The 24,478-nt window shown below is 39.8% G+C and overlaps 1 protein-coding gene across 4 annotated transcripts in view; it reads right to left on the bottom strand.

Annotated features, from left to right (window-relative positions):
- Positions 1–816: 816 nt before the first annotated feature.
- Positions 817–24,478, bottom strand: part of Rbm39 (RNA binding motif protein 39) — a 37,747-nt gene continuing 14,085 nt past the window's right edge. For 2 of the 4 annotated variants that reach the window (XM_042694407.1, XM_042694409.1), the window contains 11 exons: positions 20,797–20,914; positions 18,319–18,471; positions 16,600–16,737; positions 14,060–14,125; positions 12,065–12,269; positions 11,729–11,806; positions 6,899–6,931; positions 4,315–4,396; positions 3,434–3,539; positions 1,891–1,969; positions 817–1,806 (listed from right to left, as the gene is read on the bottom strand). In XM_042694407.1, the coding sequence (XP_042550341.1) occupies positions 1,706–1,806; positions 1,891–1,969; positions 3,434–3,539; positions 4,315–4,396; positions 6,899–6,931; positions 11,729–11,806; positions 12,065–12,269; positions 14,060–14,125; positions 16,600–16,737; positions 18,319–18,471; positions 20,797–20,914 (1,159 nt within the window). In that variant the 3' untranslated portion in view covers positions 817–1,705. Of the gene's footprint in view, positions 1,807–1,890; positions 1,970–3,433; positions 3,540–4,314; positions 4,397–6,898; positions 6,950–11,728; positions 11,807–12,064; positions 12,270–14,059; positions 14,126–16,599; positions 16,738–18,318; positions 18,472–20,796; positions 20,915–24,478 lie in introns of all 4 variants that reach the window. The other 2 variants (XM_042694406.1, XM_042694408.1) reach the window with 1 other exon arrangement.

The raw sequence follows: 24,478 nt of genomic DNA on the forward strand, positions 1-24,478 counted from the left end.
AGGATTACAGTGAGCCACCGGCACCCAGCTGTGAACAATTACACTTATTTTCCATTAATGACAGAAAGCAGAGCTGTAGCACAAGTGGTAGAGCACTAGCCTTGAGTACAAAAGGCCCAGACAGTTCCAATGAAGAGAATTAAAACACCAGAACCAGAAACAAAAATTAAGCTAGGATACTTCCTGTGAAAACTTGCTGCCCACTACAAAAACCTGAAATCCCTTATCTCCAATAAACCACCAGAAAACCGGAAGTAGCACTGTGGCTCAAGCAATAGAGAGCTCGCCTTAGCTGAAGAGCACAGGGACAGTGCCCGAGCCCAGAGTTCAAGCCCCAAGACTGACCAAAAAAAAAAAAAAAAAAAACTAAAGTAGCAGAAAGCCAAAAGTAGGGTGGCTTATTTGGTAGAGTGCCAGCAGTGAGCAAAAAAGAAAAGCTAAAAAGTGTACCAGGACCAGAACACACCACAGGTTTGAATAAACTGAGTAGTGGTGTATGCAGAGAAAAAGTACAAACTTAAATGTGTTTTTATCCATATTGGAGCTTGAACCCAGGCCCTGACACTTACATGGTAAGTACTGTATTACTTTTAAGATTCCAGCCCTTGCTTGGTTTTCCCCTAAATTTATTATCAATAATCTAATCTGTTATAATGAGTATAATGTAATAGCTAATACCCAGATGGACATGGTATTGTATGCCAATAATATAAGTACTGAGGAGATTAATAAAATCAAGGCCGGGCAGACCTACATGAGATTATAATAACTACTTTTAAAATAATTTCTATGACTTAAAAACTTGAAAAATGAAGCTTTCTTATGGCCTTTTTAAGAGAATTTTATTTGAGTGGTTCTTACAAAGATTGTTGCAATATGAAAGTCATTTGATAGAAATATCAAGCTGTCTTGTCAAACACACTGAATTAACCCAAAAATATATTTCAGAGCTCACAGAGCTTAAAAAGAGCAAAGATTATATATATATATATGAAACCAGACAAAACCTATTTCTGCATTTCCCACTTGTTGCTTGAGTGCCTTGCTTCACAAACTTATTAAATACCTTCAGGAAATGCAGTTATTATTTTGTTTGGAATCTTAAAGACACACCAGAACACACAGTATTTACAAAGAAACTTTTACAGGTACATTTAACTAAAAAGTTACCATCAAGAAATATAATTGTGAAATCTCCCTTTCTTGCTCCAGATGATCAGTATGCAAGATGAGATGCTCGCCAAACAGCTGCTTAGCTATCTTAATTTCCATACACTTAAATGTGTATTTCAGACACTGTTGATAAATCATGAGCCAAATATCAAAATTAGTGAAATGTGAAGTGTAACTGTTGTGTAAAAAGTTAAGACTCCTAAAACAATAAAAAAATTACTTATCTGTCTGACTTGACAGAATGTACATTTGTTCCTCCTAGAACTATTTCTATAGATCCTTAATGTAATTTTTCTACATGAACATTTTAAAAGGCAGAACAAGAGAACAACTTGGCATACAGTGGGATATGCTAGTTAGGGAGAATGAGCACACTGTATTCCTGTTAACATTTTTATTTTTTTCAAAGTAACAGGAATTGTATACAAATGACAGTAGACCCTTGCCTCTTTATTTTTATCTAAATAAAAGATAACTCAGGATGAATTCTCAAGAAAAAAAAAGCTATGTACATAAGGGACTATATCTTCCTTCATCGTCTACTTGGAACCAGTAGTTGTGTTGCTGTCATAGAATCAGGGAACAGGTTGTGGTAAGTTGGAAGAGGTACATATGCTGCTGTTATCATTTTACCTGTTGAAATAAAAAGATGTTGTTATGCTTAGTGTTTTGAGTAGTATTGAAAATTAAATCACTTAAAATAAAAACAAAACTCACCAGCAAACCACCTGCCATGCAATGCATTAACAGCAGCAATAGCTGCAGCAATTGATGGGCACTTCACATACACGTTGCCCTAAAGTACAAAAACAAAACAAAATAAATGTAATGACTCACTCAAGATAACCAAAGAAATAACTAAGTAATGCATTACCATAAAGTATCTGAATGCTTCTAATTCCAACAAGCAAAATGAATACTTAGCATGTGGAAGACGCTGGAAATACTTTCATTTAGAAATTATGTTGCAGTGTATATTAGGTCAGTATATTAAGGCAAATTGTAGAACAGGAATGGTTGACAGATGCTGTAATCCTGCATTTTGGGCTAAATCAATAGAATATTGAAAACTAGCATGGCATGGACAACCTACTGATATGATGTTTCTCCTTGAAAAGAACCATCATCATATAACGTACCTTAATTATGTAATGATCAAACCCATGGATTAATGACTCACTTTAATACTGGATGTTCAAGAGGCTGAGATTCTAAGATCAAAATTTAAACTAGCTCTGGCAAGAAGGACCACAATGTGCTATCCAATATAACCACCAAATAAGCCAGAAGTGGAGTTGTGGCTCATGTGGTAGAGTGCCATCCTTGAACAAAATGCCTTAAGGATGATACCAGGCCCTTACTTTCACCCACATAAAAATTGGTATTCCAAAAACTTAGATTCAAGCATCACTTTTCAAAGCCAGCCAGGAAAGGAAATACTGTAAGACTCTTCTCTTAAAATTAACTACCAGATGGGGCTGGGAAGGTAGCTCAGCGGTTGAGTGCATGCCTTGCAAGCATGAGGCCCTGGGTTCGATTCCTCAGCACCATATAAACAGAAAAAGCCGGAAGTGGCACTGTGGCTCCAGTGGTAGAGCACTAGCCTTGAGCTGAAGAGCTGAGGGACAGCGCCCAGACCCAGAGTTCAGGTCCCATGACTGGCAAAAAAAAAAAAAAATTAACTACTAGAAAACTCAAAATGAATTCGGCTCAAAGTGGTAGAGTGCTAGTCTTTTTTATTTTTTTTGGGTCTGGGCATGGGCGCTGTCCCTCAGCTCTTCAGCTCAAGGTTAGCGCTCTACCACTGGAGCCACAGAGCCACGTCCTGCTTTTTTCTTTTTGCTTATATGGTGCTGAGGAATCGAACCCAGAGCCTCATGCATGCAAGGCAAGCGCTCTACCACTGCGACACCTTCCCAGCCCTGATATGATTACTGCTAGTCTTGAAGGAAAAAGCTCAAGGACAAGAGTCCAGTCTCTGAATTCAAGCCCCATGACTAATCCAAAAAACAAAAATGTGGCTTAGTAGTAGGGAGAGTACTTGCCTTGCACGCATGAAGACCTGGGTTCAATTCCTCAGTACCACATAAAGAGAAAAAGCCAAAGTGGTGCTACTGTAGCACAAGTGGTAAAGTACCGGTCTTGAGTGAAAGAAGCTCACATTAAAGAAAAAAAAACAAAAAATACCCCACCAAATATGTAAAAATAAGAAACTAAACGGAGCAATATTCTACCACTGTTACTTTAAAAATCAAAATACCTGAGCTGAATTTTTGTCGACATAAATATGAATAACACCTCCATGTTTATTACATTCTTCAATCACATCATCTTTGATCTCTGTATCCCATCCAACTTCTTCTTCTCTGTAAAAAACAAATTTTAAAGTCCTGTAAATAGTATACAAACAGTAAAAAAACAAACAAACACTATGCAATTAGTAAAATTTTCTTTCTTTTTGGGTTCATCGTGGGACCTGAACTCTGGGCATGGGTGGGCACTGTCACTGAGCTCTTCAGCTGAAGTGGAGTGGCTTTACTGCTTAAGCCACTTCCACTTCCAGCTTTTCAGGAGATTGACTGGAGTCTCCTATATACTTTCCTGCCCTTGCTGGTTTTGGACTGCAGTCCTCAGATCTCAGCCTCCTGAGTAGCTAGGATTATAGGCATGAACCGCTGGCACCCAGCTCCCAACATTTTTTGGGGGGGAGGGCAGGTGGAGGGAGGCAGTACTGGGGCTTGAGCTCAGGGCCAAAGGCCTTTCTCTGAGCTTTTTTTGTTCAAGGATAGCACTCTTACTACTTAAAGCACCATTTCTAGCTTTTTCTGTTGATGTGGTGCTGAGGAATCAAACCCAGGGCTTCATGCATGCTAGGCAAGCACTGTACCACTAAACCACATTCCCAGTACCCCACCCTTCCTTCTGTTGTCGAAAGCCATGGTGGCACACACATGCAAACCCAGGTCAGCTGGATGATGGTTAATGAAATAGAATAAGGGAAGATGGGGTAAGTAGTTTCGTTTTCCCATCTTAAAACTTTGCAGGCTCCAGGCTTGGCTCAAAGCCTATAAAATGCCAGCCTTGCAAATAAGAGATAAATTAGATTATTACAAGGTCCAATGTGTACTTAAGCATACTTACGTTTGAGGATTAAACATGTTAGACAGCTGGAAACATTGTGTTGCAAGTGGTTGGACAGAAGCGGCTGCAGCTAAAGCTGAAGCTTAAAAAAAAAAAAACACGGAGAAATTAGTTTCATGTTAAATGTGTTGAAATGTTAAAACCTAATCCCCACACCCTTAAGGTTTATGGGTATGACTACATCATCTTAAAATTTTTTATTTTCTGTAATAAGAAAATAACCCACTTAACTAATATACCTTTCCCTCAATCTCTCACCCCTCTCTTTGGGATCAGGAGTGGGGACTAAACTCAGTAACTCACACTCATTTTGCTTTGCTGCTCAAGGCTGGCAACTTGAGCCACAGCTCTATTTATGGCTTTCTGCTGGGTAATTGGACAGCCTGAAATTTTACAAGCTGAAATCTTTAAATCTCATTTTCTGAATATAAGTAATATCCCTCTTAACACTATGTTAAAGGACTCAGCCACTAAATCATATCTAGAATAATTATGTAATACCCAATATAATGTAAGCTCTATAAGTAGCTGTTACATTATTCAGTTCAAGTAAAAATGATTGCACAGGCAAGGTATATATGAAATTTCCCAGGTCCCACCATTTTCAATCTATAATTATGTGAATACTCAGATATGAAACATATGGGCAGAGGGCTGACAAAGATAATTTCAAGGTTGATTTTTCATAGGAGAGCTAGAATTTATACTGCATTAACAGAAATAAAACTGTCATTTTCTAGACTAAATAAATCTATACCTCCCTATTTCTTGGTTTCTGCACATGAATACATACTTTCTGTTAAAAGATTATCTCTTACCAAAATAGGAAAATACTGAAAAGACTAGCTTATGTAATTAAGATAATTTAAAAACACCAGCCACTGTAATACACAAATAAAAAGCACATACATGTTTTAAGAATGAAGTTAAGAGTACTTTAAAAAATAGGTGCTCCATGCTTTTATGGGACTTACAAAAGCATTACCAGTAGCTGTTACAGAACTCACCGTAATCATATTATCTGACCAAATTTCTTTCCAATGCATAACAAACAATGCTAAGGATAAAACAATGCATTAAGAAAGGTAACAAAAATCAACAATTATCTGAGGAAGTATGAGATACATTCCAGTAAACAAAAATTAGGGCTATACATAAGACACCTTTAAAAAGACTAATTGTTTCTGGTTAAACTATGTATGTTACTTTCCTTCAAGTACTTTTCTTTCACAGAGCTTCATTTACAATAATGAAGGTTTTTCCTTATGTTTCCTTCAAAGCATAAATACTTTCATGTTAATTAAAAGTATTTTTTTAAAAAAGCTGATGTCAAATTCTACTGGAGAAAAGAACCTCAGAACAGTGCTACAATAGGGTGGAAAATCTTATAAGCCTAAAAGTAGTCTGGGCAATGTAACAAAAATGGATTTTCAAAAAAAAAAAAAAAAAAAAAAGTCAAGACTATTTTCATTATACTTTAAAAAGCTAAAAACAGAAAGGGCTTAACCTATAAATTATCTAAAATTAACTTAGATAAGAAAAATATTAGAAAACTTACTAAAAACAAAAAACAATTCAATATATATCACATGCAGTATATAACAAAAATACCTTTCTACCTCGAAAAAAATTTGTTAGGAGTGCATGGTTTTCATTTATGGGAAGACTTACAAATGTATTTAATACTTATCACCAAGGACAAAGAAATCACAGGTTAAACAATAAACATTAAGAAAAAGAAGGTACCCAATTTGAATAGGAAATTACTACGTGGCCAAAGGGTAGACATTTGATCATTTAAACTAAGAAATTATGGCTAAGTAAAGCATGCAATATAGACTTAAACCTACTTCTAGTCTTAGCTCAAGCTCGTACTAATCATCATTATCAGAATACAAATTCTAAACAAAAATTGATGAATGTGTCTATGTGTGTTGTCCTAGTAGCAGGTCTTGAACACAATGCCTCCCATGCATGATCAACAAGTTTTCTGACTACATCTCAATCCTGACCCTAAGCCTTTTCATTTAAACGTAGCACTCTACCACTTTGAACCACAATACCAATTCTGGTTTTCTACTAATTAACTGGAGATAAGAGTCTCACAGACTTTCCTGCCCAGGCTGGCTTTGAACTGAGATCTTCGTATCTCAGCCTCCTGAGCATTTAGGATCATAGGTGTGAGCCACCCGCACCTTGCTTGATTTCTTTTTGAAAGTAAATTTTATTTTTCTTTATATAAAATCGTAAGAGCAGTCAAAGCATGAATATTTAACGATATAGGGCTTAATGGTTTTGAAGTGCTAAGGATAGGATTAATCCAGCCAGCTAGGCCAGGCCTCACATGTACCACTGACCTAAAAGCCCCCAGTGGAAAGCTAGAAACTAAGAGAAAACCAAGCACAGACATTTTCATTTCTCCATTAATGTACTAAGTTAGGTGCTCAGAAATAGATTACTCTCTGTAAACCAGTATGTCTCAATCTGGCATTTGATCCAAACCATTTTACCAAATAAGATAAAGTAACTAAGCCTTAACTACATTTAATTCTAATTCAAAGGAAAAAAAAAAAGTTACACTCACCTTCAGTCTGTTGTGAAAGTCGTGTTTGCAAATCTATAACAAAAGAGAATTCTACAGCTCAGTGCAGGAACAATGAAGAGCCTCAACTAACAGGGTAAATGTCAGTAAAGCATTAATAAAAAGAGGACTACAACAGCAGGGTTTATTGAAATAAGCTTAGTAACAATACCTGGCAGCAAAACCTCCTTCCCCATTCCTCATTGAAAAGGCTTTGGAGCCTTTTTATTCCTAGTGCCCTAGAAAATTTACACCTTTCTTCCTATTCCTACTATACTTATCTCACATACATTCCACAATAATAGCAAGTCTTCTGTTGGGAATAATGGGAAATGGGGAAAGGGGAGCATACCGGTCAAAAATGTGTGAAAAACCCTGATCTTGAGAATTCAATTCCAAGTACTTAGAAATTTGAGCTTTTATTTATTAAACAGTGGCAGTATTTAACACCAGAATTTTGAAACAATATACACCAAAAAGCTGTAAACATGCTCAATAGGAGCCAAATTAGCAAGAATATCACTATTATAAAACAGTATTTTTCAAATTGTGTATCAGATCTAAATTTAAGGCTGGCATAAAAATTGACAATATGACTTCAATAATATTAATTGAAGGCTTTGTGTACTAAACTGAAATTTTAATAAAAAAAATATAGACTATTAATATGTTTTATATACCCTAATTGAAATATAAACATCAGACATTACGAAAAGTAAAAGAAACTTTTGGGGATATGCTTTGAAACACAAGTGTCCACATTTCTACAGTGAAGGTATTTTGTCAATCAGCAAGAAGGCTAACTAGCAGGGGGATTTTATTAATGTAAGACTATCTGGCATTAAAATGTCAGAAAACAGTATGTAGGAAATGCTTCCTATTAGTAACCTATCATCAAATGCAAAAGACTATTAATTTATATGGACTTTTACTTGCTCAAAATTGGCATCTCAGAAAGCTGAAGAAAATAAGTGGTATATACTGAAGGAACTTGAAGATATGACCATAGGAACACTGTCAATAAAAGTTAATTATAACAGATTGTCATTTTTCCCAAAAAGGGGAAAATGTATAGATAACAGAAATCCATGCTATAAAATGTGTATCTCAATCCCAATTACAAATGCAAATATCATTCTGTAAACCATTTCTGACAAATCAGGAAACAGAGCATGGGTTTCAGAAAATAAGGATTCTAGCTCTATGCTGGTAACTGACACGAGTAATCCTCCATAAGACTTTTATCTCGGGGCTGGGAAGGTGGCTCAGTGGTAGAGTGCTTGCCTTGCATGCTCGAGGCCCTGGGTTCAATTCTTCAGCACCATATAAGCAAAAAGAAAAAAGCCGGAAAGGGCTGAGAAGATGGCTCAGTGGTAGAGCCCTTGCCTTGCATGCCTGAGGCCCTGGGTTCGATTTCTCAGCACCACATAAGCAAAATAAAAAAAGCCAGAAGTGGTGCTGTGGCTCAAGTGGTAGAGCGCTAGCCTTGAGCTGAAGAGCTGAGGGACAGCGCCCAGGGCCCAGAGTTCAGGCCCCAGGACTGGACCCAAAAAAAAAAAAGACTTTTATCTCCAGTTAACCACAAAAAAGCTATAAGTGGATCTGTGACTCAGGTGGTACAGCGCTAGCTTGAGCAAAAAACCTTAGAGAGAGCACCTACCTCTTAATCTTCCAGCCTCAAGACAGGGACAGAAAATAAATATAACATGCTTTTCTGCCCACACCTCTAGTCTGGCTTTTTGCTACTATATTGGAGGTAAAGAGTTTAGGGGATTTTTCTGTTCAGGCTAGATTCAAATTGTAATCCACAGGGCTAGGAAGGTGGCTCAGTGGTAGCGCACTTGCCTTGCATGCATGAGGTCCTGGGTCCAATTCCTTAGCACCACATAAGCAGAAAAAAAAAGCTAGAAGTGGCGATGTGGTTCAAGTGGTAGAGCGCTAGCCTTGAGCTAAAGAGCTGAGGGATAGCACTCAGGCCCTGAGTTCAGGCCCCAGGACCGGACCCCTCCCCCCACCCCCCCAAAAAATTGTAATCCTCAGATCTGATCTTCTGAGTAGCTAGGAGTACCACCAGCACCCAAGTTCCATAAAAAGTTTTAATGATGATCACCTAGACAAAACATCTAATTACAAATATTTACCTTAAAGTGTTGCATATCAACAAAAACTTAAGTATTGATTATTAGCTCAGTACCAATGTCAGTCTGAAAAAGAAACAAAAAAACACCTCATCTTTTTGTGTTTGTTTGGCCAGTCCTGGGTCTTGAACTCAGGGCCCAGGCACTGTCCATGAGCATCTCTCTACGTAAGGCTAGTACTCTACCAGTTGAGCCACAGTGCCACTTCTGGCCTTTCCTGCTTATGTGGTACTGAGAAATCAACCCCAGAACTTCATGCTAGGACAACATTCTACCAATAAGGCATTTCCAGCCCAGCAACCCATTTTAATAAATAGAAAGAAAGCCGGGTGGCTGTAGCTCACGCCTGTAATTCTAGCTACTCAGGAGACTGAGATCTGAGGACTGTGGTTCAAAGCCAGCCCAGGCAGGAAAGTCCAAAAGACTATCATTTCCAATAAACCACTAGAAAACCAGAAGTGCCACTGTGGCTCAAGTCGTAGAGCGCTAGCCTTGCTGAAGAGCACAGGAACAGGGCCCAAGCCCAGAGTTCAAGCCCAAGGACAAAAAAAAAAGAAGAGAAAAAAAAAAAAAAGAAAGGAAACGTAAACAGTATGTAAGATTACTAAACAGATTAGTAGATATGGATATAAACAATTTTATCACAACTAGCCAAGCTTAACAAGCTTAACTACACAATGAGTACCCAGGGAGTTACAGTAGTTCACCAAGGAAAAATAAAGAGATACTGGTAGTGATAATACTTAACATTAAAAAAAGTTCAATTGGGTAATATTTTGTTGTTGTTGGTTGTGGAACTAGAACTCAGGGCCTGGGCATTGTTCCTGAATGTCCGAATGTTAGAGCATTATCCTACATCAAAAAATCTAGGGACTGGGAAGGTGGCTCAGTTGTAGAGTGCTTCCCTTGCATGCCCTGGGTTCGATTCCTCAGCACCACATATAAGGAGAAAAAGCAAAACAAGCTGGAAGTGGCAGTGTGGCTCAAGTAGTAGAGTGCTAGCCTTGGGCTAAAGAGCTGAGGGACAGGGCCCAGGCCCAGAGAGTTCAGGCCCCTTGACATACAAAAAAAAATAAAAAACAAAAAATAAATGGGCTGGGAAGATGGCTTAGTGGTAGAGCGCTTACCTTGCATGCATGAGGCTCTGGGTTCGATTCCTCAGCACCACATAAGCAAAAAGAAAAAAAGCCAGAAGTGGTGCTATGGCTCAAGTGGCAGAGTGCTAGCCTTGAGCTGAAGAGCTGAGGGACAGCACCCAGGCCTAGAGTTCAGGCCCCATGACCGGACCCAGGGGAAAAAAAAAACAAAAACAAAAAAACCAGGTCCCAGGTTTAAACCTCATTACAGAGACACATATATACACACACAAAAAAACACATTTTAGTTATCTGATTTACAACTGTTAAAAAAAAAAAAAGGGCGGAGACCAGTGGCCCAGGCCTATATAAAGCCTATGGACTCAGGAAGATGGGATTTGAGATCATAGTTCCAAAAGCCAGCCTGAACAAGAAAGACCCAAGGACTTTTTTTTGGCCAGTCCTAGAGCTTGAACTCAGGGCATGGGCCCTCTTAACTGAGCTTCTGTGATCAACACTAGCACTCTACCATTTGAGCCATAGTGACACTTCCAGCCTTTTCTATTTATGTGGTATTAAAGAATCAAACCCAGGAGTTCATGAATGCTAAGCAAGCACTCTACCAATAAGCCAGATTCCCACCCCTCTAAGACTTACCCCTAACCACAAAATTCCAAAGCAGAATTATGGGCCAACTGGCAGAGGATTATCCTTGAGAAAATAAGGGTCCGGAACTAGAACAAAAAGGGGGGGCTGGGACGGTGTCTCAGTGGTAGAGTGCTTGCCTTGCATACATGAGCCCTGGGTCCATTCCTCAGCACCACTTAAACAGAAAAGGCCAGAAGTGGTGCTGTGACTCAAGTGGTAGAACACTAGGCTTGCACTGAAGAGCTGAGGAACAGCTCCCAGGCCTAGAGTTCAAGGCCTCACGAATGACCACCCCCCCCCAAAAAAAAAAAAAGAAAAGAAAAAAAGAAAACCCAGGTTGGTGCCAGTGACTCATACCGGACCTTGGTTCAAAGCCAGACTAGGCAGAAAATGAGTTGTGCTTGTGCGGTGAGACCTCCTTACCTAGTTAGGGAGACCATTACAAGCTTATCCTCCCCTAGTCCTGCTGTGACTAGATGGAGACTATTGCTGTCTGGTAACACTTGAGGGTGTCAGAGATACACTGGGGACTTGCAATAAAATGTCAATTAATTGCCCCTTGGTCTAAATCTCGCAGCTCATCCTCAATTCAAATTTTCATTTACTATTCAGAAAACAAGTATTATCTGTCATCTTACTCTGGCAGTAAAGATAAAGAGATTCTGAATGTTTTCTGAAAATTTATTACTAAAACCTTATTTAATGAATCCTAAGTAAGAATATTCAGATACTATCAATTTCAACTAAAAGTTGAATGTAGGATTTAATAATACCCTGACATCTTATCCTAGTTAGCAAATAATTTTATCTTAAAGCTAAACTTCCTTATGTGAATTATGGAAATTTTTATCCTAAAAGTACTTGATGAATTGAATTCTCAGTTAGTCCTTTTAAATGGAGAAATTTGGCATATTTTCGAATTAGATGAAAAAAAAACAACGATTTCAAATTAGAAAAGATTCAATTCCTACCTGCCACAGCACCAAATGCCAAAGAGCCACTCATTTGTAAAGCTTGCTGTGCTGCTGGTGGAATCTGCAAACCTGTGCCTGTAAAAGAATAGATCTTGAAGTCCTTAATAGGTGAGAATGGAAAAATTAATTTTGTAGATTACTACTTGAGTCACACTTCACTAGAAGAGATCACAGATGAGGACAAAGAATTGCAATACCTGCAAACAATTTTATTCCCAAGTATGTTCATGAAGCAAATCTAAATCTAATTTGTCTTATGCTGTCAAGTAAAATAGGATATAATATAGATTCCATTGAGAGCTGATTGCAAGGTATTACTAGGAAAAAACTTACCCTCTGCAAGTCTTGCCATTAATTGGAGACGACCAGTTGTTCCCAAATCAATTCCAGTCCTTTCCAGTTCATCACTATCCAAAAATGAACTAGCACTAGAAGCATCAGTTCGTTCAGTAACATGACCAACTTTCATTGGCCTTCCTGCTAGTTCAAATCCATTAAGTTGTTCCAAAGCCTTTTTGGCACACTCTGAGTCTGAAAACTAAGGATAGGAATACAATATATAAATAGTTAATTTAACTAATCCCATAAGAAAGATTTGACTCTTATGTTCTATTGTCCAGGAACATGGCTCAAAAACAAACATGAGTGTAAGTTCCCCACCCTCATCCCAATTAAAGAATCATGCATGGCGTGTTGCCAAACATCCAAGCTTTGTGAAAGATCCACAGGTAGGGGAAATGCTGACTCTGCCAAGACAAAAACAAACCCCTATGCACAAAAGGTCTGGTGGTAAACCATTTACCTAGCAAGGGAAAGCAAAGGGCATAATACATTATACACACAGCTATAATTCATAAAAACTGAAGATTTGTTGTTAGTAGTTTCAAAAAAATTTTCTTTTTTGTTGGTCATGGGGCTTGAACTCTGGGCCTGGGTGCTGTCCCTCATTTATTGAGCTCAAGGCTACCACTGTACCACTTGAGCCACAGTGCCACTTCTGGTTTTCTGAGTGGTTTATGGGAGATAAAGAGTTTCACAGCCTTTCCTGCCCAAGCTGGCTTTCAACTGTGATGCTCTGACCTCAGCCTTCTGAGTAAATAGGATTATAGGCATGATCCAACTGCAACCAGGTTTAAAAAAAAAAAAAATCAGAAACAAAAAATTTGATGGGAATGCTTATGCGTGCAAACCTAGTACTCATGAATTGGAGATCTGAAGATGGCAGCTTGAAGTCAGTACAGGCAGGAAAATATGAGAAAAAAAAAACAAACCTAGAAGTAATGCTGAGACTCAAAGTTGTATAATGCTAGCCTTGACCACAAAAGCTTAGGGACAGGGCTCAGGCCCTTTATTCAATCGCCATAACCAGAAGGGTTAAAAAATTAAAAGAAAAGAAAAGAAAAGAAAAAAGCCAGGCACCTGTCTAATGCTCGTAATCTTATTCAAGAGGATGAGATCTGGGGATCATGATCCAACACCAACCTAGGCAAGTTAAGTCCATGAAACTCATCTCCAATTACCATCAGGAAACCAAAGTGGCACTGTGCCTTAAACAAAAAAAGCACTAGCATTAAACAAAAAGAACTCAGGGACAGGTTCCAGGCCATAAATTCAAGCCCCGTAAGGGACCAAAAAAAGAAATACACAAAAACTTGGTAGAGGTCTGGGAATTTTGCTTAGTAGTACACTGCTTGCCTAGCATGTGTGAAGCCGTGGGTTCAATTCCTTAGTGCCACATAACCAGAATTTGCACTGTGACTCAAGTGGTAGAGCTCTAGCACTGAGCAAAAGCAGCTCACGGGCAACTGCCTAGGCCTTGAGTTCAAGCCCCTGGACTGGCAAAACAAAACAAACAAACAACAACAAAAAAAGTGACTGAATTCAGGGTATCCTACTCTCGTTTGACATGCATTCTACAATGTGACCTTTAGTTTGTTGTTAAATTAGACCTCTCAGTTTGGGAATGGTGGCTCATTTTTATTCTAGATACCCAGGAGACTGTGATCTGAGGCTCATAGTTCCAGCCACAGCTCAAAAGATAAAAGTCCATGAAACTCTCATGTCCAATTCAGCAACAAAAATCTGAATGTAACTTAAGTGGTAGAGTGCCAGCCTTGAGAAAAAAATCCCAAGTCATGAGTGCCAAATCAATCAATATATCAGTCAATAAATAAATTTGGTCTTGCAAAAGACTTACCATTTTATTATGTGTGTGGTGGTCAGTGCTAGGACCCTTAACCTGCTACAAACTAATCCCTTAAAATTAGTAACCAATAGCTTCATTATGCTTCTCGATTTATAACGTTGTTAATCATAGCAATTACTTACGGTAATAAAACCATATCCTTTAGATCGACCTGTTTCACTATCCATCATGAGCTGGATACTTTCAATCTAAAATTAAAAAACATAATTTTTGGTAAGTTTAAAGCATGGAAACACCTGGGTGCTGATGGTTCACGCCTGTAATCCTAGGTACTCAGGAAGCTGAGAAAGAACTGAGGAGGATTATCAATTGTTGCAAACAAACCCAAATTAATCAGCAAAAAGGTGCTAGCTCAAGATGAAGTTCAAGTAGAATGTAAGCCTTGAGAGAAATGCCAAATGAGAATGAGAAGCCAAGTTAAAACCCCAATACCAACAAACAAATACAAAAAAATTACATTACACATATATACATTTATACATATACACATACATATATATACATATATACATATATATATATGTATATATATGACACGTTTTCCCATTCACAGAAGGTGATAGTGAGCATTCACTTGTCCATTTATCCCAAGGGCACAACATGAACAACAAAAATTCCATTTACGTTTGTTGAAATGCATGGGATTTCTCTGAATTAGTCACTGTATAAGCCTATTTCTTTTTTCTTTTTTTTTTGGGTCCAGTCGTGGGGCCTGAACTCTGGGCCTGGGCGCTGTACCTTAGCTCTTCAGCTCAAGGCTAGCACTCTTCCACTTGAACCACAATGCCACTTCCAGCTTTTTCTGCTTATGTGGTACTGAGGAATCGAACCCAAGGCCTCATGCGGGCAAGGCAAGCGCTCTACCACAACCACCTTCCCAGCTCCAAGCCTATTTCTTATATTATGACAAAGTTACACCAGATAACTACTTTTCAGACATCTTTTTTATGGAACTCTGTAAGCACAGGAAATAGACCCCAAAACATACACTGACACATACCTAAATCATCTTAAATTTACAAAAAACACATTCTCAAAATCTAGAAAAAGGGGCTGGGAATGTGGCTCAGTGGTAGAGTGTTTGCCTTGTATGTATGAGGCCCTAGGTTTGATTCTTTAGCACTACATACGGAAAAAAACAAAAATAAAAACAGAAGTGGCACTGTGGCTCAAATAGTAGAACTCTAGCATTGAGCCTAAGAGCTAAGGGAGTGTACCCAGGCCCAGAGTTCAGGCCACAAAAATAACAACAACAACAAAAAATATCCAGAAATAAAGTAAGATTATCATAGTGCTCAAAGGAACAGTTTAGGAAATAGGGCTTTCCAGGGCTCCAGGGCTTAGGGTTTGATACTTAGCATGGAATACAACTCTTTTAAACTTTTATTTCCTTTTTTTTAAAATGGGGCTGGGAATGTAGCTCAGTGGTAGAGTGCTTGCCTTGCATACATGAACACCACATAAGCAGAAAACAAAGCCGGAAGTGGCGCTGTGGCTCAAGTGGCCTGAGATGGAAGAATCACATGTTGAAGCCACTTTGGAAAACTAAGCAAAACTTTGACACATTCAACCACAATCACCATACACACACACACACACACACACAAAGTATCCTTTTATTCATGAAGAATTTTAGAAAAGATTCTAACATACATTATGCATTAGACAGTAGCATTAGAATTAACAAGTAGTGATTAGGGGCTGGGAAGGTGGCTCAGTGGTAGAGCGCTTGCCTTGCATGCATGAGGCCCTGGGTTCCATTCCTCAGCACCACATAGAAAAAAGAAAAAAGCCAGAAGTGGCGCTGTGGGCTCAAGTGGTAGAGTGCTAGCCTTCAGCTGAAGAGCTGAGGGACAGTGCCCAAGCCCAGAGTTCAGGCCCCATGACTGGACCCAAAAAAAAATAAATAAAAAGTAGTGATTATATTCAATGTACATTATATAAAAACTGAACTATCTAATTTGGGGATAGGGATGGGAAGGGAGGAAATGGAGGAGAACAAAGAAAGGGGTGACATGGACTATGAGTTATATATGCTAATAACCTGCCTTAGGGAATTATCCTTTTGTACCACTAGTAACAATAACTTTTTATTTAAAAAAAGGGAAATCTGATACCTAGGAAGTCCTAACTATTTTATCCACCCTCACAGCCTCCTACGTATCTCAATTTCAGGTACTTATCCCCATGCTCATCAACTACATAACATTCTTTGTATTCAAATATATATATATAAAATTTTTATTTATTTATTTATTTTTTGTTTAGTCATGGGGCTTGAATTCTGGACCTGGGCCCTGCATCTCAACTCTTCAGCTCAAGGTAAGCACTCTATCACTTGAGCCACTTGGTTTACTGGAGATAATAATAGTCTCAAAGCCGCCCAGGCTGGCTTTGAACCACAACCCTCAGATCTCAGCCTCCTGAGAAGCTAGGATTACAGGCCTGAGCCACCAGCACCTGGCTTCAAATATGGTTTTTTCTTTTATTGTGAAAATACTGTACAAATATATGTTTTTGTGAGGCATGTTGACATCACAAAAATCTTTCAAAACAACCACTCTTTGCAAAGTATTAACAGAAAATTAAGTAGACCCGCAGAAATCATTAATTTTTTTCTAACCTGACACTTTATAAAGATTTGTTGAATATATAGACTTACCCTTCCAAAAGGCTCAAAGATCCCACGAAGCATATCCTCAGTTATGTTAAAGTGTAATGAGCCTACATAAAGCCTCATAGGCCCAGCACTGCCTTTTTGTAAATTATTTGCCATTGCTGCAGCTCTGTTTTTCTCAGCCTACAAGTAAATCAAGACAAAATATACATGATATAATACTCTGATTGTTAATGCCAATCATAGGAAACAGATTAAAATGTTTAATGACAATTGAGAGTAAATAAAAGATTATGCTAAGTCTACTTTATAAAGCATTAGTAATAGACAAATTCAGACATCAAACAGGACTGGCAAAAAAAATACAGGACTATGGCTTTTTGGATACATTTTTATTTGGCAATATAATTTCTGAAAATGATGGTTGTTGTACAACAGGAATATAATACATTGTATTGAACTATTAATAGTGGCCGAGTCAGTAAAGAGATCTGAGAATCATGGTTGGATACCAGCATGGTCAGAAACGCCCATGAGACTCTAGCCCCAATTCAACAGGAAAAACATAGTAGGAAGTGTTGCTTAAGTAGCAGAGCACCTCTAGTCAAAAAGTAAAGGGACAGGTCCCAAGACCTAGCATGCACTTCTATGTGCACAGGCATGCACACACACCACTATCAACAACAACAATTACTAAAGAAGTCTGGTGTGTGCTGGTAGGCGACATCTGTAATCAATCCTACCTATTCAGGAAGTTGAGATTTTAGACTAATGGTTTATAGTCAGTACAGGCAGACAAATTTGGAACTCTCAATTCAATTAATTATTACCTCTCAATCAACTAGGTGAGAGAGGGCAGGAGGTTATTGCATTGCAGGTGCTGGAATTTTGTGTTCAGGGCCTAGAGCTTTTTAGAAAAATATTTTACTACATGAACTTACTCCTTTTTGGCTAAGCTTATTTCTTAAATACTGTGAGGTTTTTACCTCAGGAACAACACTATGGTCTTCCTATTTATATCACCCAATATATGGGTGACAAACAAGTTCCACCATACCCAGCTTATATTTTGAATATGAGGTATTGCTCCTAGTTGCTATTGATGTGTATTAAACATCCATCATGTTCTCTGCTTCAAGAGTACCTGGGATAGCTGGGCGCTGGTGGCCCACACCTGTAATCCTAGGTACTCAAGAGGCTGAGATCTGAGGATCACTGTTCAAAATCAGTCTGGAGAGGAAAGTCCATGAGACTTTTATCTCCAATAAACCACCAAAAAAAACCAGAAGTGGCGCTGTGGCTCAAGTGGTAGAGCTCTTGCCTTGAGCTGAAGAGCTGAGGGACAGCACCTAGGCCCAGAGTTCAAGCCCCATGACTGACCAAAAAACCCCCACAAAGTGCTTATTTTCCCAATGGTGAACTCTTCTAAGCAAAAGAAAATTTTGCCTTGCTGAAACAAAGAAAGGACCCACTCACCCAGAATGTGACTTAAGGGTTTGGGGATTAACCTAGCAAAGCACAAGACCATAGAACACTATTACAGCAAATCAAACTGCTAACACAAAATTACCTGTGATGGGGGGGGGGGGGGGGGGCAGAAGGATTGGGACTGGAGGGGGGGGGGAGGGGGGAAGCTGGGAAGGGATGTGAAGGGTAAACAAAGGAGGAGGCTGCAATGCTTGGTAAGAAATGTACGCATTATCCGGCCCATGTAACTGTAACCCCTCTGTACAGTATGTTCACAAATAAAATAAAAAAAATTACCTGTGATGCCTGTACTATAATTGGCACTCCTAAAACTCGCTGGCCAGTTAATCCAATTGCGAGAGGCACTGAGCTAACATCCACAAATTCCACATAAGCAATTCCTTTGGAACGTCTTGAGTTTCTATCAGAAATCATCCTTACATCACGAACCTACAAAGAAATAATAAGGTTGTTTGTACAATAATACATAATAAACCACAAAGATGTAAGTATTTTTTTTGCCAGTCCTGGGGCTTGAATTCAGGGCGTAGGCACTGTCCCGGAGCCTATCAGTACTTATTTTTCTCAAGGCTAGTAGTGTTGTATCACTTGAGCCACGGAACAACTTCAGGCCTTTTCTGTTTAGGGGCATATGCAGACAGAGCACAGGCTCTACTCCTGACCTATATCCCCACTACTTTAATATTTTTCTAGAGACAGGTTTTTTTCCTGTAGAAAATGCTTGCCTTTAACTTGTAATCCCTACGGCCACCTCCAAATATGCTAAGCATGTGCTACACCATGTCAATTTTTTAATCCTAGCTTCACAGAAGACAGATCTGAGGATCACAGTTCCAAACTACCCTGGGCCTTGAGACTCTTAGGGAACTACGAGTTAACCATCAAAAGACAGACGTGGAGCTGTTGCTGAAATGGTACAACACTGGCTTTGAACAAAAAAAACCACAGGGACAGCACCCAGGTCCTGAGCTCAACTCTAGGAAGAGTGTGTATGTATACACTCCCAGGCACACACAAATTGTAGATATTACTGAAATATCAAGTATATTTTTCTTACTACCTTTTAATAGTCTATAGTAGGACTGGGAAGGTGGCTCAGTTGTAGATTGCTTCGCTCTCATGCATGAGGCCCTGGATTGGATTCCTCAGCACCACATAAGCAGTAAAAAGCCAGAAGTGGCGCTGTCACTCAAGTGGTAGGGAGGTAGCCTTGAGTTGAAGAGCTGAGGGACAGCACCAGGCCCAGAGTTCAACCCCCACGACCAACAAAAAAAAAAAAAAAAAAAACCAATAATAAAAAGTATATATGGCCAGGGAATTGTGGCTCACACCTATAATGCTACTTTCCAGGAGGGTTATGATTTGTGGATCATAGTTCATAGCCAGCCCACCCAGACAAAGCAGAGAACTCATTTCCAATCAGTTAGAACAAAGCCAGAAGTGGTAAAGTCTCAGCCACTAACAAAAAAAAGCCCATCAAGAGGAGAGGTCTTAAGTTGAAGCACAACTATAGGCTAACATAAAATTCAAGCTAGTCTGTCAGTCTGTTGTAACCCAGGTAACTTTCAACGATTCTCCCCTTACCCGTTAACCCCATGGTACTGACGTTCCTAGCTCCTCTTTGTATCATTTTTTGGTTATTACTGGAGATCAAATTTACAGCCTTTTCCTGGACAGCCCCTCTACCACTTGAGTCATGTCACCTGTCTTTTAGTACTGGTAATTTTCAAGGTAGATGCTCAATTTATAGCCAGGCCAGTGTGGGATATAATCCTCCTACATGTACTCCCACACTGTCGGGAATGACAATCACAAGCCACTATGCCCCATCACTGGTTCAGACCCAACTTGAAAATGTTTTTGCTCAGGTTGGGCTCCAAATAACTAGTATTATAGGCTTGTGCCAGATCACCTTTCTTTTGATATAGTAGTTAAAGGATACCAAATTTTAACACTACATATCCTTACAGATATGCAAAAAGGCACCAATGGACAGTTTACAAAAAACAATTTCCTAGTAAACCCAAGGAAAGATAGGGAGTCTAGACATATTCCAATTTTTATTTGCCACACTGACAATAAAAATACTGCACTGAGGGCTGGGAATGTGGCTTAATGGTAGAGTGCTTGCCTAGCATACATGAAGCCTTGGGTTTGATTCCTTAGTACCAGAAAGGACCAGAAATGGTGCTGTGGCTCAAGTGGCAGAGTATAGCCTTGAGCAAAAGCAGCTCAGGGACAATGCCCAGGCACTAAATTCAAGCCCCAGGACTGGCTGGTTAAATTAAATCAATCAATCAATCAATCAATCTACATATTAAGAGAGAAGGCAGGTTGGGAGGACTGGGGGAGAACAATGAAAGTGATGACATTAAGCAAGATGCTTTGTTCTTAAAAACTGACTTGAATGAAAAGCCCTTTGTACAACTACTTAAAAATAAAAACCAAGCCGGGTACTGGTTGGCTCACGCCTGTAATCCTAGCTACTCAGGAGGCTGAGATCTGAGGATCGCGGTTCAAAGCCATCCCAGGCAAGAGACCTTGAGACTCCTATCTCCAATAAACCACCAGAAAACCGGAAGTGGCGCGGTAGCTCAAGTGGTAGAGCGCTCGCCTTGAGCTGAGGGACAGCGCCCAGGCCCAGAGTTCAAGCCCCACGACCGACAAAAAATAAAATAAAATAAAATAAAAACCATATATATAATTTAAAAGCAAAACTCTTTTTCCACCCATTTAGTCTTCCTCCATTATTACCTTTCCTACTGTAGAGAAAAATTCTTCTAAATCCCTTGGTCGAATTCTTGCTGCCAGCTGCATACAGAAAACTGTCCTTGCATCTCTTTCCTCAGGAGTTAGATTGTCAATAGGCTCCCTAACAGGAGTAAAGAATACAAAATTAGTTTTGCAACATCTTCTAATTCAATGTCTAGAACAAGTCTAAATTAGTTTGATACTACATCCCAACACATGCTGGGAGCTGGTGGCTCAGACCTGTCATCATAGCTAGTCAGGAAGCTGACATCTGACAGTGGCCATTCAGACTGTCCGGTCAAGGAAGTCCATGAGATTCTAATCAACAATTAACCACTTAAAAACCAAAAGCAGCGGGGCTGGGAAGGTGGCTCAGTGGTAGAGCGCTTGCATGCATGAGGCCCTGGGTTTGATTCCTCAGCACCACATAAGCAAAAAGAAAAAAGCCGGAAGTGGCGCTGTGGCTAAGTGGTAGAGCTTTAGCCTTGAGCTGAAAAGCTGAGGGACAGCGCCCAGGCCCAGAGTTCAGGACCAACGACTGGACCACCACCCCCCTCAAAAAAAAAAAAAAAAAAAAACGAAAGTAGCAGGGTGCCAGTGGCTCGCGCCTGTAATCCTAGCTACTCAGGAGGCTGAGATCTGAGGATCACAGTTCAAAGCCAGCCAGGACAGAAAAGTCTCTGAGACTCCCATTTCCAATGAACCACTAGAAAACCCCTAAGTGGAGCTGTGGCTCAAAAGGTAGAGTGCTTACCTTGAGCTGAAGAGCTGAGGGAGTGCACCCAGGCCCAGAGTAAAGGCCCCATGACAAAAAAAAAAGTGGACCTGGGGCTCAAAGTGGTAGAGTGCTATTCTTTTTTTGTTGTTATTGGTCATGGGGCCTGAACTCTGGGCTCTGTCACTCAGCTCTAAAGCTGAAGGCCAGCCCTCTACCACTTGAGCCACAGCACCACTTCTGCCTTTTTCTGCTTATGTGGTGCTGAGGAATTGAACCCAGGGCCTCATGCATCCAAGGCAAGCACTGTACTACTGAGCCAATGAGATACCTTCCCAGCCTGAGATAACCAGTTTTAACTATAATTACTATCTGCCCAATAACAAATTTGAGACATATTCAAAATCCATAATGATGCCTCCTCAGAATAAAACCATAATGTAAAATCATTGTTTGAAAATTAGAAATGCTCAACTTAGAGATAATCCCAAAGATGAAGCATTCTAATTTTACAAATTCAGATGAAAACGAGGATTTTTTTGTTGTTGTTGTTGGTTGTGGGGACTGAACTCTGACTCTGGGGCTTGGGCACTGTTCCTGCATTCTTCAGCTCAAGGCAAGCAATCTACTGCTTGAGCCACAGTACCACTTCCGGTCTTCAAGTGGTTTATTGGAGATGAGTCTCACAGACTTTCCTGCCTGGGCTGGCTTTAAACCGTGATCCTCAGATCTCAGCCTTTTGAGTAGCTAGTAGCATGAGCCACTGGCGCCCGGCTAAAATGAGTTATTTATAAGTGCAATCTAGTGTCCACACTTTATCAACTGCATTTTTTTTTTGGTCAGTCCTGGGGCCTGAACTTTGGGCCTGGACACTATCCCTCAGCTCTTCAGCTCAAGGCTAATGCTCCACCATTTGAGTTACAGCACCACTTCCAGCTTTTTCTGTTTATGTGGTACTGAGGAATTGAACCCAGGGCTTCATGTATGCAAGGCAAGCACTCTAACACTAACCCACCTTCCTAGCCTTCAACTGCTAGTCCAGACTGACCTAGAAAATCAGTGTCAACCAAGTATCTGGCCTATTTGGGTTTTTTTTTTTTTTAAGATAGGGTCTTTACTAACATAAGCTGGACTCAAATTCCTGAATCCTTTCACCTCACACTGCCAAGTGCTGGGATTACAGAATTTATTCTGCAATCTGCTTTAGTGTTTCACTTCAGGAGCACATACACTAACGTGGATAAATACAGAAAGGATGAGAACGTACAATAGTCAATAAATTCTCAAATAATGGGAGATTTTAATGAAAATAAATAAATGTGTTAACATCTATTATAAAATGTGACTTTGTTTTATTTGTACTGAGACTTAACTCAGGATTTTGTACTTTTGCCCACAGGCTAGTAGCTACCACCTAAGCCACACCTCCAGCCGTACACACAGCTGTGTGTGTCTGTGTGCATACTGTTCTCTCAGGACTTCGGTGCTGTCCTTTAGCTTTTTGACTCAAGGCTGATAGCTTTACCACGAGATTAGAGGCTTGAACAAGTGAGGAACAGCTCTTAAACATGTTTTATCCTCATTCTGAATATTATCAGGCACAAGTGCAGGTTGGGAAAAAAAAAAAATCACTACTTCACTAACAAAATGATTCCAAGTGATTGGAAAATCAGCAGACAGGTGATCTGCAAGACAATTTAAACATCTCAACTAGATTCAGATTAAGAACAGAAACTCTTTAAAAATAGCGAATGTGTTACGAATTTGCCTTTCATCCTTGTGCAGGGCCATGCTAATCTCTGTATCCGGAACTGGTGGCTCATGCCTGTAATCCTAGCTACTCAGGAGGCTGAGATCTGAGGATCAAGGTTCAAAGCCCAGGCAGGAAAGTCTGTGAGAGTCTTATCTCCAATAAACCACTCAGAAAACCAGAAGTGGTGCTGTGGCTCAAGTGGTGGAGTGCCTGCTTTGAGCTGAAGAGTGCAGGGACAATGCCCAGGCCCAGAGTTCAAGCCCCACAACCGACAAAACCAACCAACAAACAAACAAAAAAAAGCAAAAAAAAAAAAAAAAAAAAAAAAAACCAGCCTGGGTATGAAAGTCTATGAGACTCTTATCTCCACACCAAACTACAAAAAAAAAGTTGCAAATGGAGCTGTGTAAAGTGGTAGAATCTTGGCCTTGAGCAAAATAGCTTAGAGATACCCCCAGCCCTGAGTTCAAGCCCAAAGACTAGCACAAAAAAAGATAGACAGATAGATAGATAGATAGCAGAGAGTCTATAAACAACTAATACTTAGTATGTGTGCCTCATTTGGTCCACAGGGTTGAACATTACCCATGATTTTTTTTTTTTTTGGGTCCAGTCATGGGGCCTGAACTCTGGGCCTGGGCACTGTCCCTTAGCTCTTCAGCCTCAAGGCTAGCGCTCTACCACTTCAGCCACAGTGCTACTTCCGGCTTTTTTCTTTTTGCTTATGTGGTGCTGAGGAATCCAACTCAGGGCCTCATGTATGCAAGGCAAGCGCTCTACCACTGAGCCACCTTTCCAGCCCCTACCCATCCTCCTTTTACTAAAACCGTTTTCAAGACCTCTGAGATACAGTTAATTTCCTCATAAGAGCCGGGAGCCAATGGCTCACTCCTGTAATCCTAGCTACTCCGGAGGCTGAGATCTGAGGATCTCAGTTCAAAGCCAGCCCGGGCAGGAAAGTCAGTGAGACTCTCATCTCCAATAAACCACTAGAAAACTGAAGTGGCTCTGTGGCTCAAGTGGTAGAATGCTGGCCTTGAGCTAAAGAGCACGCAGGGACAAAGTTCAAGCCCCACGACCGACCAAAAAAAAAATTTTTCTCAGAAGAGAACAAAAAGTCAGCAAAATTTATTCTTATATGAGGCTACTTCAAGTAAGACTATAGCAAATAACTTTTTTTTTTGCTTGAACTCAGGGCCAGGGCACTGTCCCTGAGT

The sequence above is a fragment of the Dipodomys spectabilis genome, unplaced genomic scaffold, assembly GCF_019054845.1.
Source record: "Dipodomys spectabilis isolate Male_0828 unplaced genomic scaffold, ASM1905484v1 ptg000175l, whole genome shotgun sequence".
In the NCBI taxonomy this organism is placed as follows: Eukaryota; Metazoa; Chordata; class Mammalia; order Rodentia; family Heteromyidae; genus Dipodomys; species Dipodomys spectabilis.